Below are 15,013 nucleotides of genomic sequence, written 5' to 3' on the forward strand. Positions count from 1 at the left end.
AGAGAGGCAAAATAAGAGGCAAAGATGGGAAATCCCTGGTGGTCCAGTAGTGGTTAGGACTCTGTTCTTCCACTGCAGGGGGCCTGGGTTTGATCCATCGTCTGGGAACTAAGATCTTGTATGCTGCGTAGCGCAGCGAAAAAAATACCCAACAACTCTTGAAAAAGAAGAGGCAAAGAGACTCACTTAGGAGGCCACTGAAAAAGTCTAAACACGAGATAATGGTTGCTTGGACCAGGGAGTTAGCAGAGGAGAGAGTGAAAAGTGTTCAGGTTTGGCATATACTTTGTCAAGCTAACAAGTCTTCCTGTAGGGTTTGAGGGGAAGAGAAGAATCAAGAATGATACCAGAGCAACTGGGTGGTACATTTAGTAGGATGGAGAAGGCTTGTATGTGGGAAGGTGGGGAGGAAAGAATAGGAGACAGATTTGGGAGATACACGGGAAGTTTGAGCTGTTAATTAGATTTTTCAAGTGGAAATGTTTAGAGGCAGCTAACTCAGAGCTTAGAGCTGAGGGGAAACATCTGGGATGAATATGTAAATCTGACTGTCATCTGTGTATAGATCATATTTAGTATGACGAGGTTGCATGAGTTTACTGAAAGGGAAAGTACAGATAAAAAAGAAAGCTGAGGACACACGTCTTGGTCAATCCAACATCTAGAGGTCTATTAGAGGAGTAAGAGCTAGCAAAGGAAAATGGAAAGGAAATACCAACGTGGAAAAAAGGACAACCAGTGGGTGTAGCAGCAAGGATGCCTACCGAAGACATCACTTCAAGAAGGGAGAAGTAGAATAAGTTTAGAGACTGATCTCATGGTAGGTTATTAGTGGCCTGATTAAAAATCATTTCAGAAGGAGAGTGGAGATGAAAGATTAATTGGAATAGATTCAAGAGAAGATGCAAGGTAAAGAAGTAGAGACTGTCAACACAGACAACTCTTTATTTTCATGAAGGGGAGTGGAGAAATGGAGTCGTAGGATGTATGTATGATACATGATATTAAGGAATGTATATATGCCAAGAGAATGATTCAGAAGGCGATTACAGGCGTAAAGTCCTTAAAAGGTAAGAAACAAGTTCCAAGCATAAGGGTTGCTCTTAGGAGGAGGAGGATTTCTACTGCACCCTAAAGGAAGGAATAAATAGGGGGACACATACGACATAAGAGAACTGAAGGTAGCTCTTGTCTGATTGTTTCTGTTTTCTCTGTGAAATATATGGCAAAGTCATTATTGGAGGGTGATGCTGGTGGGACAGGAAGATGGCTTGAGGAGAGAGGTGTGGAATGGTCCTCTTGAAGAGTAGGTAACTGAACATCCTAGTCATGGTGGTTAAACAGCTTACTTGTGTTTAATTTTGCTTGAGATCAATGCTCATAAATTTGAAGTTAGTCATTCGGCAGGGTTTGTGTGATTTTCTCCAGCCATGTTCAACTGCTTAGGTATAGGCAAGGGATAAAACGATTTTTTGGTTTAACATGAGTTGGGGTTGTGCCACGAATGTAGAACAGAGGGGAAAGCAGGCAAAGAATCTCAGTTAGTGAGTACAGTGCTGGACTACAGAATGAAGGTTTATAATGAGGAAAGTGGGGCATGAAGGTGGAGATGGATAAGATAGGGGACATCGTGATGAAATTAGAGAATTAGAGTGAAAAGTACCCAAGTTAAGTGAGTCTGAAGGAAATAAGTGACAGCTGAAATGCAGATTGAAGAGGTAATGCTGTTACTGGTGATAGTAAGATTAAGTATACGATTGTGTGCGTGTGTGGCTGTGGTGGAGAGGAAAGAAGAAGATTGTAGATAAAGGTCAAGGAACTGAGAGACTAAGGTGCTGGATGGATCATATAAGGACGTAAAAGTCAGTCACTGCAGTAAGAGGGAGGAAGGTTAAGTTTTAGATTTGGTAGCAGGAAGCTATTACTAATGCTGATGTTATTATTCTTATGACAACTTTCAGTGACAGAGCCAATGATGAGATTAATAGACGAAAGGCAACAAAATGGCAAGGGTCACTCTAAGTTCGGTAGATTTTTCTTCCTGTGAATTTCACTGAATAAGCATTCACTTAATATACAATTTTCTGGTCATTTAACTTTTGCCTCATTATGTTGTTGAAAAATAAACATGCTATTTAATTTACCTTGCATCAACTCCGTCAAACACTTTCTGACACTCATTTCCAATGACTTCTTGCTTTAGATAATACAGCATTCTTACACGAAGCAAAACTCTAAAAATGAGGGGAAAAAAATCAAAAGACACAAAGACATTAATCAGTAAAGAATATTCATCCATGGGGTTAAAATTAGAAAAGAATTTGTATACAAAATTTTTATAATAAAATCATAATAATTACTTCTGATTAAATAAACCTCTTACTATCATATATATAAAATAGGTTTTCTTCAAAATCTTTACAATCATCGTTATTTAATATCCAAGTAAGATATAATGAGATCACTTGGAAGCCAGTTTTTTTTTCTCTCTCTGCTGGTGAAAAGTGACGCAAGAGGTACCATGATTTGCTGAAGGATACCCTGATAAGAATAAGATTAGGATTGGTCCTAGACCACACTGTCTCTGTACTCAAAATCAGCATGCTTTACGGCTGTTAATAAATTCAGAAGTAAACTTGCAATGGGTTGTGTTAAAAATACCCTACTACCTACTTATTACAGTGGTGTTTTATATGTTTTTTGTAGCCTTCATCTTGAAGTAGCTGCTCAGGATTGTATTTTCGAAGCCATTCTGCTTTTTGTATATCAAATGAGCTTGTTTGAGTCTTTACTTTCTTCCCTTTTCGACCTCTGGGTACAGGGGCTGACAGGCCTGTTAAAATGAGAAGGACAAATGAAATCAGGGATAATTTGTATAAAGACGTTCAATTTGAAACATTTTTTCAATGGAAGAAATTTCTGGAGACTTTCAGATGTCTGTGTAGGCTATACAGAGATCTTTGAAATATTAATGGTAACAATATAAACTCAATCACAAGATAAGTCCACGATACCACACACATATTAACACAATTTCTGCCAACCACCCAATTTCATATCTCCAATTAATCATTCTGATTACCTCTATGTTGCAAAACATTTTTTTTCCAAATGTAAAAACTGAAAGATCAAACCTTTCCCTCTGCTTTACTTTTTGCTTCCTTAGTTAAAAAAACACAAGTTGTGGCCTCTTGATTTTCAAAACTGATTGTTACTAATAACATGGATTAGGTTTTGTGGGGTTCCTGTTTAAGAGAGCTAAATTCATTTGATTTCTTTGACATTTTCGTTGTGAAATATGTCAAAAATAAAAAAAGTATTCCCACTCTTAATCTTAACATATTCCATATTTGGTCAGTTTTTTAAAAATATTTATTTATTTATTTATGGCTGTGCTGGGTCTTCATTTCTGTGCGAGGGCTTTCTCTAGTTATGGCAAGTGGGGGCCACTCTTCTTCGTGGTGCGGGGGCCACTCTTCATCGCGGTGCGTGGGCCTCTCACTGTCGCGGCCTCTCTTGTTGCAGAGCACAGGCTCCAGATGCGCAGGCTCAGTAGTTGTGGCTCACGGGCCCAGTTGCTCCGCGGCATGTGGGATCTTCCCAGACCAGGGCTCGAACCCGTGTCCCCTGCATTGGCAGGCAGATTCCCAACCACTGTGCCACCAGGGAAGCCCTGGTCAGTTTTTTATTAAAGGAAATAATACATAAAGTCCAATTCACTCCTTCCTTCCCAGAGATAGTCACTACCCTGAATTTGATTTTCATTTCATACACGTTTATACTTGTGTGTTGGAAAAATGTTCAGTATTTAAGCTTTCATTACATTATACATGCAATTCTGTAACTTATTTATTATTTTTACTTTTTTTCTGAGATTTATAAATACTTGCTGATTCATGGAGGCTCTAATTCATCCATTTTAACTTCTGTGTAAAAATCTATTCTATGACTATATCACCTGCTTATTATTCTTCAACGATGCTGGAGTTGTTTCACTTACAAGTTTTCACAATTACAAATAATACAGTTGCGATTCTTCCTTTCTTGTCTCATATCTTTCCCCTGCCATATTCTACCAGCTAGGAGTTTTATCACAATGGTAAATAGAAGCACTACGTAGGTTTGTCCCATTTTTCCTTAGGATTTTTGCCTTTATATTTTGATACTATTTTGTTCAGTGCATACAAGTTCATATTTATTATATCTTCTTTTATGGATTAGTCTTTTTTATTATGTAGTATCCCTTTATAATCTCAATTAATGCTTCCATCTTAAATTGCACTTTAGTCTATGTTAATAATGCTCTGTATTCTAGTCCTCCTGACCCTTGCTGGTTTGGAAACTAAACAGTGCATATTTAAAAATATACATATTGAAACTTTCCTAATAAAATATGGAGATGTTTTATATATTTAAATTTCTCCCTACCATAATTTCCTCAGATTCATCATTTAACCCTATTTACTTTTTCATGTAACTGCATGTTAACTTTTACATGTTAATTTGTAATTTTTAAGAAGTCTGTGCCTTGAATGTTTCTACAGTATTTTAGTCTTTTTTCAAAATCATAGTATATCTGAAGTATCTTTGCAGATATTAATGATATTTTTTAAAAAGTTGTCTTCTCCTTTCATAGTCTTTGTTTCCTACAAGTTCATTTTAGTGGTTTCTTTTTAGTCTCTCTCTCATGTTGGAGACGTTCCTCAGATGCCTGATGCCCTTGGTTATTTGCTCATATTTAAGAATGACAGAAAAGTTGATAGGCAGGCTGAATGAGTGGAGCTGACTGTTGACTCTCTGAAGGGTAATCCGGCTGGCTTTTTCCTGTCATTATCTTTAGGTTTTGGTCTGGTCATATTCACCAAGGACAATTCCTTAGTTTTCTTCCTTGAGTATGACACTGTCCAGTATACATATTCATTTAACAGCCATTTAGTAGCTCCATGTTGCAAATACCAATGAAATGCAGACATTCTCTATTTTATCTTCTCCAGAGAATAAACATTCAGTCGGTCTTCACCATGGCTACATGGAGTTGAAAAGGGTATTTAGGGATATGATCCCCCTTTTAAACAACTTTTAATCAAAGCCCCTGTCCTTTATATCCACTCTCAGAGGTCACGGATGTCACAAACTCCTGAAACTTTTAGATAATCTATGAAGCAAATCGGTTGGTTGTTGCCCTTCCCTACTGTTGACCTAAGATTCAGCTCTCTCTGGTTTGTTAAGTTAGTCATCACTAATCTAGTGCTTCTAGGTCCCAAAATTCCTTTTCCATTCTCTCTACTTTTAAGGGTTTATCCTTATTTATTTTTAAATTATGGAATTAAGCATATACAAAAATAGATGGAATAATATGATGGATCACTGGATCCTATCATCCAACTTCATTAATTATCAATTCATAGCCAATTTGGCTTCATCTATATCCTGTTTGTTCCCCAACCTCCAACACTATTTTGAAATAAATCGAAGACAACCACCACTTCATTAATAAATGTCTGAGTATCTTTTAACATGTGTAAAATATAAGGCTTCCTTAAAAACAAAACAAAAATCTACAATACCATCATCAGCCCTAAGAAATGCAATAACACGTACTTAATATTTAGTATTTAAATTTACAATTATCTAATAAAGATAAAAGACAAATTTCTCCTGGGCTGTTTGTTTCAATCAGGATCCAAATAAGGCCCACACACTGCAACTGGCTGACGACTCATAAACCTCTTTCAGGTTAAAGCAGGGTTTTCAATCTTGGCACTGTTGCTATTTTGAGCTGCACAGTTTTTCACTGTAGGGGCAGCCTGTGCTCTTGTGGCCTCTACAAATTAGATGCCATTAACATGCTCAAAGCTGTGACAACCCAGGGTGGGAGCAACATTGGGGCACAAGATCATGTCTGGTTGTGAACCAATGGTTTATAGATACCCTCCCCATTTCCTCCCCTTCTACTATTTATTTGTTAAACTAAAATTTATACCTGTATAATTTATAAAGCTTAATGCCTTGAATTTTTTCCCTTTATTGACATATAAGTTGGGTTTCAAGGAAGAGTGAAATTATACTTGTGTGAATCTTCCATCTTTACCAGAAATCAGCTCTTCACATTAATAATTTCATTGCCTCCTATTAAGATAGACCTCCAGTGGTCACCCTAATCTAAACTAGGTGCTTTCTGTTGTCCTCAATCTCAGTACTTAGTTTATTTACTTCACAGTACTCATCATAATCTATAATTATTTAGGTAATTTATCTGCTTTCTTATTATGTCTGTCTGCCTGACCAGAATGTAAGGTTCATGAGCTCAGGGATCTTGTCTGTGTTGTTCCTTCTCATCTTCCCAGTACTTTGCACAAGAAGTGCAGAACAGGCACTTTAACAGGTATTTGTTGATTAAATAGAATAAAATTGTAACACCAATTTAAGGGCATAGTAATCTTTTTATCTTTATAGAAAATTCAATTATTTTACGCAAAAAAGAATGTTCATAGGGTTATGGAGCAAATCCTAGTAGGGTTATGGAGCAAATGCTACTTGTATATACCTCTGATGGGACTATAAATTGACACAGCCACGTTTGACAGCAAATTAAAATAGTTATAACAATTTTAAATGTATATACCACAGTGTTCCAAATTTTAATATACATACTAATTGCTGAGGAACTTGTTAAAATGTAGATTCTGATGTAGTAAGTCTGAGGTCTAAGATTCTGCATTTCTAAGAAGCTCCTGGGAGATGCTGATACTGTTAACACACAGACCACATTTTAGGTCCTAAGGACGTATATATGCTGTACCTCAACCATTCAATTTCTTGATATTTACTTCAGTAGAAGATTTATTCCTGTGCACAAGGAGGAACGTAAAAGGATCTTCACTAAAACCTGTTTTTCAATTATCTAAAATTGGAAATATCCTAAATGCCCATCATCAAAGGAGATGCTAAATGAATTAAGAAATATCCATACTACGGACTACTAAGCAGGAGTTTAAAAAATAAAATAGATCTACATGAATACAGATGGGATGACCTCTAAGACATACTATTGGGTCAACAACTTGTAAACAAATACATGTTTGATAACAGTATATAAAGCCCAACCAAACTGATAACACTGGTCTTTTCCAACATGGAACTTGAATTGAGAGTGAAGCTTAAGGGTCCTTTACCATTACCTGAAATGTTGCAATATTTTATAGGGTACTATGTTAAGTGCTACTTACATAACTAAAACTAAATTTAAAAAGGAAGTAAAAGAATGTTCTTACCTAGATGATTTTGTAGCTCTCGTGTCTGCCCATCTTCAGTTGGAGTAATGAGATCCCATATGAAGCCTTTAATTTTCTCATCTCCTCGGTAGTGAACAAGGCAATAAGCTAAGAGGGCTCGACAAATTATTTCCACATCGTGCTCATTTAGCTGCCTTTTAAAACGGCCGTGAGATAGAATCTCTCTCCATCGGCCCCACCTAGTTAAAAAAAGGTATATTTATATTAAGATTGGGTGAAATTCTAGAGAAAACATAACTCATGGATAAAAGGCCTGAAACCTGCAAAAAACCCACTTTGTCACTGATAGGATTTACCTACTAAAGTTTTTTCCCCCATAGAATAAACTGCAGAGTCATGGTATAGTAATTTCTAGTATATTTTATTCAATAATGGATAAAAACATTATCCATTTTGTGTTACTGAATATGCAAATCTAAGAACAACAAGGAGTTTGATATTAGCAACTCATTTACAATATTAAAATTTAAAGGTATCTCATCAATTGCTATTAAGTATATGTTAAATATATAAATGCATGGTACTTAAAAAATACATTTTATTAATTCTAACAAGATAAAAAGTATATTAGAATATAGTATATGTTTCCCGTAAATTTGTACACCAGACTACTAACAGTAAACATTAAAAATAATATTTTACCCATAAACTAGTAGATTTTTCTCTACTCTAAAGCATTCAGTTCTTCCATAGCCATTTGAACGCTCACAGGGTCTCCGGAGTTTGGGCTTTTCATCTCCTTCACTTTCCGCTTCAGATAATTCAGCCAATTCATCTTTTGTGGCACTGAAGGGTCTTGTTTGCTTCCTAATTCTTGGAGTGTCAATAACCAAGCTGTTCTGTAAAATTTAACAGCTATTACTTGAAGGTCCTTTTATTATTTTGCTTATAACAATATTTTACATTTCAAACCGTACAAACAATAAAATAATTTTATAAAGCCAGAACAAAGAAATTACTAACAGTTCCATTGACCTACCAAATCAACATAAAATTTTTATATTCCTTTAAAATCCTTATTACCATTTGTCATAATTTCATATTATAATCATAGGATAAAAAAATTTGGTATATGGCTTTATTATTAATATGAAAGTTACTATATTGTGCTTCTACAACAACCATAAACTATATTTTAAACTGAATTTATGCATAATTTTCTTTACCTAATTCATAATGTAATTTGAATTAATACAAATAGATTGTTTAAAATTTTTTTAATATATAATGCTAAAAAGTATATCTTTGTAATCTAAGTTTATCCTAAAGATAAGTCCAAAGGAAGTGAAATATCCAGAAATGGAAATATTGGTCAAAGGGCATAATTATTTTATGGATCTAGAATCATGTTTCAGTGCTTTCCAAAAGACTTACACTAATCTACAACAAGCCAAGTAATAAGTATATGAACCTCACTATGTTCAATACAGTTTAATTCATTCAGAACAACATAAGTTGACAAACTTTTATCTTTATTGAGCAACTTCTCTAAGTTAGGCACTATGTTATGGACTATGACTAAGATAGCTTTCTGCTCATGAGAAATTCACAGTCTTGAGGCTCAGTTTAATGTGTAAACAAATAAATGCTATTCAGGATGCAATATTTATAAGATGGGTGCCAAAAAAGTCAGAAAGATTTATAAAGTAGTGATACTAGAAAGAGATCTTCAAGAATGAGAAGTAGTTTGCTAGGCATCCAAGGAGGAGATGGCATTATAAGTGAAGAAAACAGTAATGGACCTGAAAAGGTATTCTATGTTCAAGTCCTAGAGCAGGAGAGGGTAAATGCTAGGAGGGGAAGCAGGGAGCAGATCACGTAGGTTCTGCTGTCCCACAGTAGTATGAACACAGTGCACTGAACTTAAAGGGGTACATAATGTTAATAGGTCTTAATACTGGTGACATTAACCTTCTCTATTAAGTTTTTCCACTGTAAACTTACTAGTTCTCCTTTTGTAATTAATAAATATTTTGAAAGATATACTTCGAAGATACATAAAAATTCTGTTTCTCCTTAAATTCTACACACTAATTTTAGAATTCATCAATGGGGTGGATTAATTGAGATTTTCTGTTTCTCTTATTCCTTCTACATTTATTAGTTGGCACCTTCTATATAAGAAAGAGTTGATAAGGACCTACTGTGTAACACAGGGAACTATACTCAGTATTTTATAATAAGCTTAAAAGAATCTGAAAAAAAATTATGTATTTATAACAAACACTTTGTTGTACACCTGAAACTAAAACATCGCAAATCAACCTACTTCAATAAAAATAATTACTTAACTAAAAAAAATAAAGAGTTGTCCCTTTCCCTGGTCCCAACCTAAAAAAAACCCAACCATAATTGTATTTTCTCTTGAGTAAATTTTCAAGTGTTTTTTGCCCATAATTTTTTTTTTTTTTTTTTTTTTTTTTTTTTGCGGTACGCAGGCCTCTCACTGTTGTGGCCTCTCCCGCTGCGGAGCACAGCCTCCGGATGCGCAGGCTCAGCGGCCATGGCTCACAGGCCCAGCCGCTCCGCAGCATGTGGGATCTTCCCGGACCGGGGCACGAACCCGTGTCCCCTGCATCGGCAGGTGGACTCTCAACCACTGCGCCACCAAGGAAGCCCTGCCCATAATCTTTTAAGGTTTTGATTTATTTCTACTTGTGATCAATTTACATTAGCTTTTATATAATAAAAATATTAACTTTCATATATACTTCTGCTACAAATAGTCACCAGCAGTCTGATCGCAATTTTATTTTTCCATTACATAATTTTTAGTCATATATTTGAATATGCCAATTATTTCCTTTGTGGTTTGTTTCTAATTTAGAATGCTTTCTCACCAAATATTTGATAAAATAGAAATCTATTTTTACGATTTTTTCATGCTTTGTTTCAAAAATAATTTTTTATCACAAATTGGAGTTTACTTGGTATAAAGTATATTATTAAAATGTTCCCCCAATGCTAACTCAAATTCTAATCATGATTATTAAATAATCCCTTTTTCTCTAATGCTATTTCTTTATTTACATCCTATAATTTGATCTTCTCCTGTTCTTATTCTATTCTTTGCTCTGTATACATTTCTCTCAGTATCATGGTTCCTTTATAATATGTTAATATGCTTTTATGTTTTAACATATAGTAAGTAATGCCAGTCTGTCTTCATGGTACTTCTTGTCAGAAAATTATAAAATTTTTGAAGAGTACAAATTAGAAAACATAACTGCAAAGTACTACATGACTATATGCTTATATAAGTTTATTTATAAAATCCATAACTCCTTAGGATAATCTATAAGGCCCTATTGATATGAGCCATACCTATCACCTCTGACCTAACCTGTCACCACTCTCACTACCCCCCTTCATTCTGACACAATGCCATTTCTATTTCTGGAACACTGTAAGCTTATTTCAAACAATGTCTCACTGCCATTCCCTCTAACTTGAAAGCGTTTATCTCATGTCTTTACACTGTTGGCTGGTTCTCATCATTCAAGTCTCAGAACAGATGTCCCCTCAGAGTGACCTCCCTTGACCACTTTCCCTAATGCTATCTCCACTCCTCCAGGCATTCTCTACCATCTTACCATTTTATTTTCTTCAGTCTCAGAAATTATCTTATATATTTGTTTACTTACCCACCAGAATTTGAAAGCTCTATTGAAGCAGTGCTTCATCTGTCTTGTTCATTTTAGCCCTAATGTGAGAATGGTACTTGGCTCACACTGTGCTGTAGTTGGATCCAGCACAAATGTACGAGTGTCTGTGTATTACCATTATAATACTTTTGAAAAATCATAAACAAACATCACATTGTAAGTATTGTTCTATTTCTTTTCTTTTCTTTTTTTTTTTGGTGGTACACGGGCCTCTCACTGTTGTGGCCTCTCCCACTGCGAAGCACAGGCTCTGGACACGCAGGCCCAGCGGCCATGGCTCACTGGCCTAGCCGCTCTGCGGCATGTGGGATCTTCCCAGACCAGGGCACGAACCCGTGTCCCCTGCATCGGCAGGCGGACCCTCAACCACTGCGCCACCAGGGAAGCCTTCTCTCTTTTTAAAGTTAACTGTCTTGTCTTAGAGCTCTATGTGAGTACATAGGGATCTACACGATTTTTTTACTTACTGCGTTAGACAGTATAAAAGTACCAATTAGTTTCTAATTTTTTTCTAAAATGAAAAATGTTGCGATGTACATCACTGTACTACATTATCATTGTACATGTGTGATTACTGCTGTAAGATGGATTCCTAAAAGTGGATTTAATATTGTTGAGTATTTATTTTTCCAGGGGAATTTTAGATTTTGTCTGGTTATATGAACAAATTATTAACATTTTGATTGGGGCTGCATTTCTACGTTTATTAACGCAACCTAAAAATGTTTAAAATATGTAGTTTTTCTTCCCAATTGACAAATCTCACAATTAAGTTTGGTAATTCACTTTACTGAAATCATATACGTCCAGTAGGTGTTCCCCTAAGTGTTCTAAATCTTTTTTTCTACTACGAAGTAGACTTCCTCTTCCATATATTTTTCTACTGCTGTTAGTACTGATATTTAAGAAGGCTAAAGAGCATATTTATCTTCTATCAGTTAATTCACTAATTCATCTATTAATTTTATAGTGGTTTGCAAATTCCATTGACTTTTTAAGGTATATAAACATGCCAATATGAAAATAGTAATATTTTAATAAATATCTCTTTCTACTTTACTTTTTTATAATGTTTCATACAGAATTATACATATTTCCAAAATATATAAAATAATAATTATTATTGGGCAGTGGCATTATTCCTCCTTGTAAAGTTTTACATCTTATAAGGTTATTGATTAAAATAGATCCCACGTATCAATGCTTAATATAAATTTCTTTTAATCATTTAGCAGTTATTTTGGAAGTAGGTAAGGCTCACAAACATTGATTCCTATAAATTATTAGACAGGTAGGTGTCTTTTGAAGTGAACAATTATGTTATTATCAGTTCCATGAATTCTGTGCTAGCTTTTTGGCCCTTTCTTCCTTAACTCCGAGGGATGTTATAAAAGAAAGTTTAAAAATGCCACTTTCTTTATTTTTTAATTTCATAATATTTACTAAGAATAGCTAGATCTATGAACGTAAGTAGGATTGGATCTTAAATTTTTTATAGTTCTTTGTCAGATTTTGAAGATGGCACTTTCTTGACTGCTTTTTTTCTCCTTTTGTATTTGACTAGATCATTATTAATGGTATCTGACACCAAAATGACAAAAAAAAGTTAAAAAGCGAAATAAAAGTAATCCATTATTTGAAGACATTTTAAAAATTAAAAAACATATTATAATTTTAAGAACATAAATACCCTCCAAAATTAAACTTTATCTGTATTACAACCTATCATGACAAATATCAGAAGAATTAAACAGAAGCAGTGCCTGACTCAATGTTATCATTCTACAGCCCTGTATCAATTTATTTATGCAGATAAATTTATTTCAGTAAGTACATAGAGGAACACCTTAAAATATTATAATAATATTACCAAAGTATTCCCACAGGTGATATTTTTAATGGGAAATAAATACTTACTCTACCACTGATGGCATCTATATCTATTTCTGCCTTTTTCGCCCATTTTTGCCAGAAGTTGGGATCATCTAAGGAAATATCTGTTCGATTTCCAGATGCCACAAAACTTGCCTGAAATACATAATGGTAGTTTTTCAAAATGTTTTGAAACTTAGAGGAAAAATCTATCAAAGTATATCTAAAACGTTATCTCTTCACATTTAGTGTGGATAGAATTTGAATTCAACATATACACACATACACTCACAGTACGTTTCAAACTACAACGGTCTGAAACATAGCACAGCATCTGCTTAAGGCAAAAGGCTTAATACCAACACAGGCTGGAGTTTTAGGAGCAAAATTAAAGAAGTTATTATTGTTGTTTAACTTTTAAAATTTGGGTAAGCAGGGATCAAATTTTTTTGGTCAAAAAACCATACAGGATACAAAATTGCATTTTAGAAATACTACACAACAACCCAGCAATCCCACTACTGGGCATATACCCTGAGAAGACCATAATTCAAAAAGAGTCATGTACCAAAATGTTCATTGCAGCTCTATTTACAATAGCCAGGACATGGAAGCAACCTAAGTGTCCATCGACAGGTGAATGGATAAAGAAGATGTGGCATATATATACAATGGAATATTACTCAGCCATAAAAAGAAACGAGGGCTTCCCTGGTGGCGCAGTGGTTGAGAGTCCGCCTGCCGATGCAGGGGACACGGGTTCGTGCCCCGGTCCGGGAAGATCCCACATGCCGTGGAGCAGCTGGGCCTGTGAGCCATGGCCGCTGAGCCTGCGCATCCGGAGCCTGTGCTCCACAACAGGGGAGGCCACAGCGGTGAGAGGCCCGCGTACCACAAAAAAAAAAAAAAAAAAAAAAAGAAACGAAATTGAGTTATGTAGTGAGGTGGATGGACCTAGAGTCTGTCATACAGAGTGAAGTAAGTCAGAAAGAGAAAGACAAATACCATATGCTGACACATATATATATGGAATCTAAAAAAAAAAATGATTCTGAAGAACCTAGGGGCAGGACAGGAATACAGACGCAGATGTAGAGAATGGACTTGAGGACATGGGGAGGGGGAAGGGTAAGCTGGGACAAAGTGAAAGAGTGGCATGGACATATATACACTACCAAATGTAAAATCAATAGCTAGTGGGAAGCAGCTGCATAGCACAGGGAGATCACTCGGTGCTTTGTGACCACCTAGAGGGGTGGGATAGGGAGGGTAGGAGGGAGATGCAAGAGGGAGGAGATATGGGGATATATGTATATGTGTAGCTGATTCACTTTTTTATAAAGCAGAAACTAACATACCATTGTAAAGCAATTATACTCTGATAAAGATGTTAAAAAAAAAAAAAAAGAAAGGAAATACTACACGAATAGGGACTTCCCAGGTGGTCCGGTGGTTACGACTCCGCACTCCCAACGCAGGGGGCCTGGGTTCAATCCATGGTGGGGCAACTAAGATCCCACATACCGCAGCTAAGCTCGTGCACTGCAACTACTGAGCCCGCACGCTTTAGAGCCCTCACGTCACAACTAGAGAAGCCCGTGTGCCGCAACTAGAGAGCCTGTGTGCTACAATGAAGACCCAGTGTAGCCAAAATAAATAATTTAATTTAAAAAAAAAGAAATACTACATGAATATTAAGAAATTAGGTTACAAGAAGAATTTCAAACCTATTTGCCCTAGACAGTTCATTTTCTGGTACTCTCCTACTTTATTTCCATCCCATCTTTACATAGATATGTCTCCTAAAAAATGCAATACAGAATATGAGAAATACAGAAAAATGAGTCACTGCCTATCTTTATTTATTTATTTATTTATTTGCGGTACGTGGGCCTCTCACTGTTGTGGCCTCTCCCATTGCGGAGCACAGGCTCCGGACGCACAGGCTCAGCGGCCATGGCTCATGGGCCCAGCTGCTCTGTGGCATGTGGGATCCTCCCGGACCGGGGCACGAACCCGTGTCCCCCACATTGGCAGGCAGACCCTCAACCACTGCGCCACCAGGGAAGTCCCCTGCCTATCTTTATTTTAAAAACTCTTTTCCTTACAAAAAAAATACTGCATAAGCATTGTAAAAACTTAAGAAATTACAGAGGAATAAAAGAAAATATAAATGATTTA

At 35.8% G+C, this 15,013-nt stretch overlaps 1 protein-coding gene across 16 annotated transcripts in view; it reads right to left on the reverse strand.

The window, feature by feature from the left end:
- The window catches only part of CHD9 (chromodomain helicase DNA binding protein 9), a 246,307-nt gene that overhangs the window by 44,555 nt on the left and 186,739 nt on the right, over window positions 1-15,013 (reverse strand). For all 16 annotated transcript variants that reach the window (XM_081216472.1, XM_081216475.1, XM_081216476.1 and 13 more), the window contains 5 exons: window positions 12,878-12,988; window positions 7,938-8,134; window positions 7,275-7,474; window positions 2,674-2,833; window positions 2,145-2,234 (listed from right to left, as the gene is read on the reverse strand). In XM_081216472.1, coding sequence (XP_081072598.1) covers window positions 2,145-2,234; window positions 2,674-2,833; window positions 7,275-7,474; window positions 7,938-8,134; window positions 12,878-12,988 — 758 coding nt within the window. The remainder of the gene's footprint in view (window positions 1-2,144; window positions 2,235-2,673; window positions 2,834-7,274; window positions 7,475-7,937; window positions 8,135-12,877; window positions 12,989-15,013) is intronic.

Source organism: Mesoplodon bidens (assembly GCF_964165515.1).
Source record: "Mesoplodon bidens genome assembly, chromosome: 18".
In the NCBI taxonomy this organism is placed as follows: domain Eukaryota; kingdom Metazoa; phylum Chordata; class Mammalia; order Artiodactyla; family Ziphiidae; genus Mesoplodon; species Mesoplodon bidens.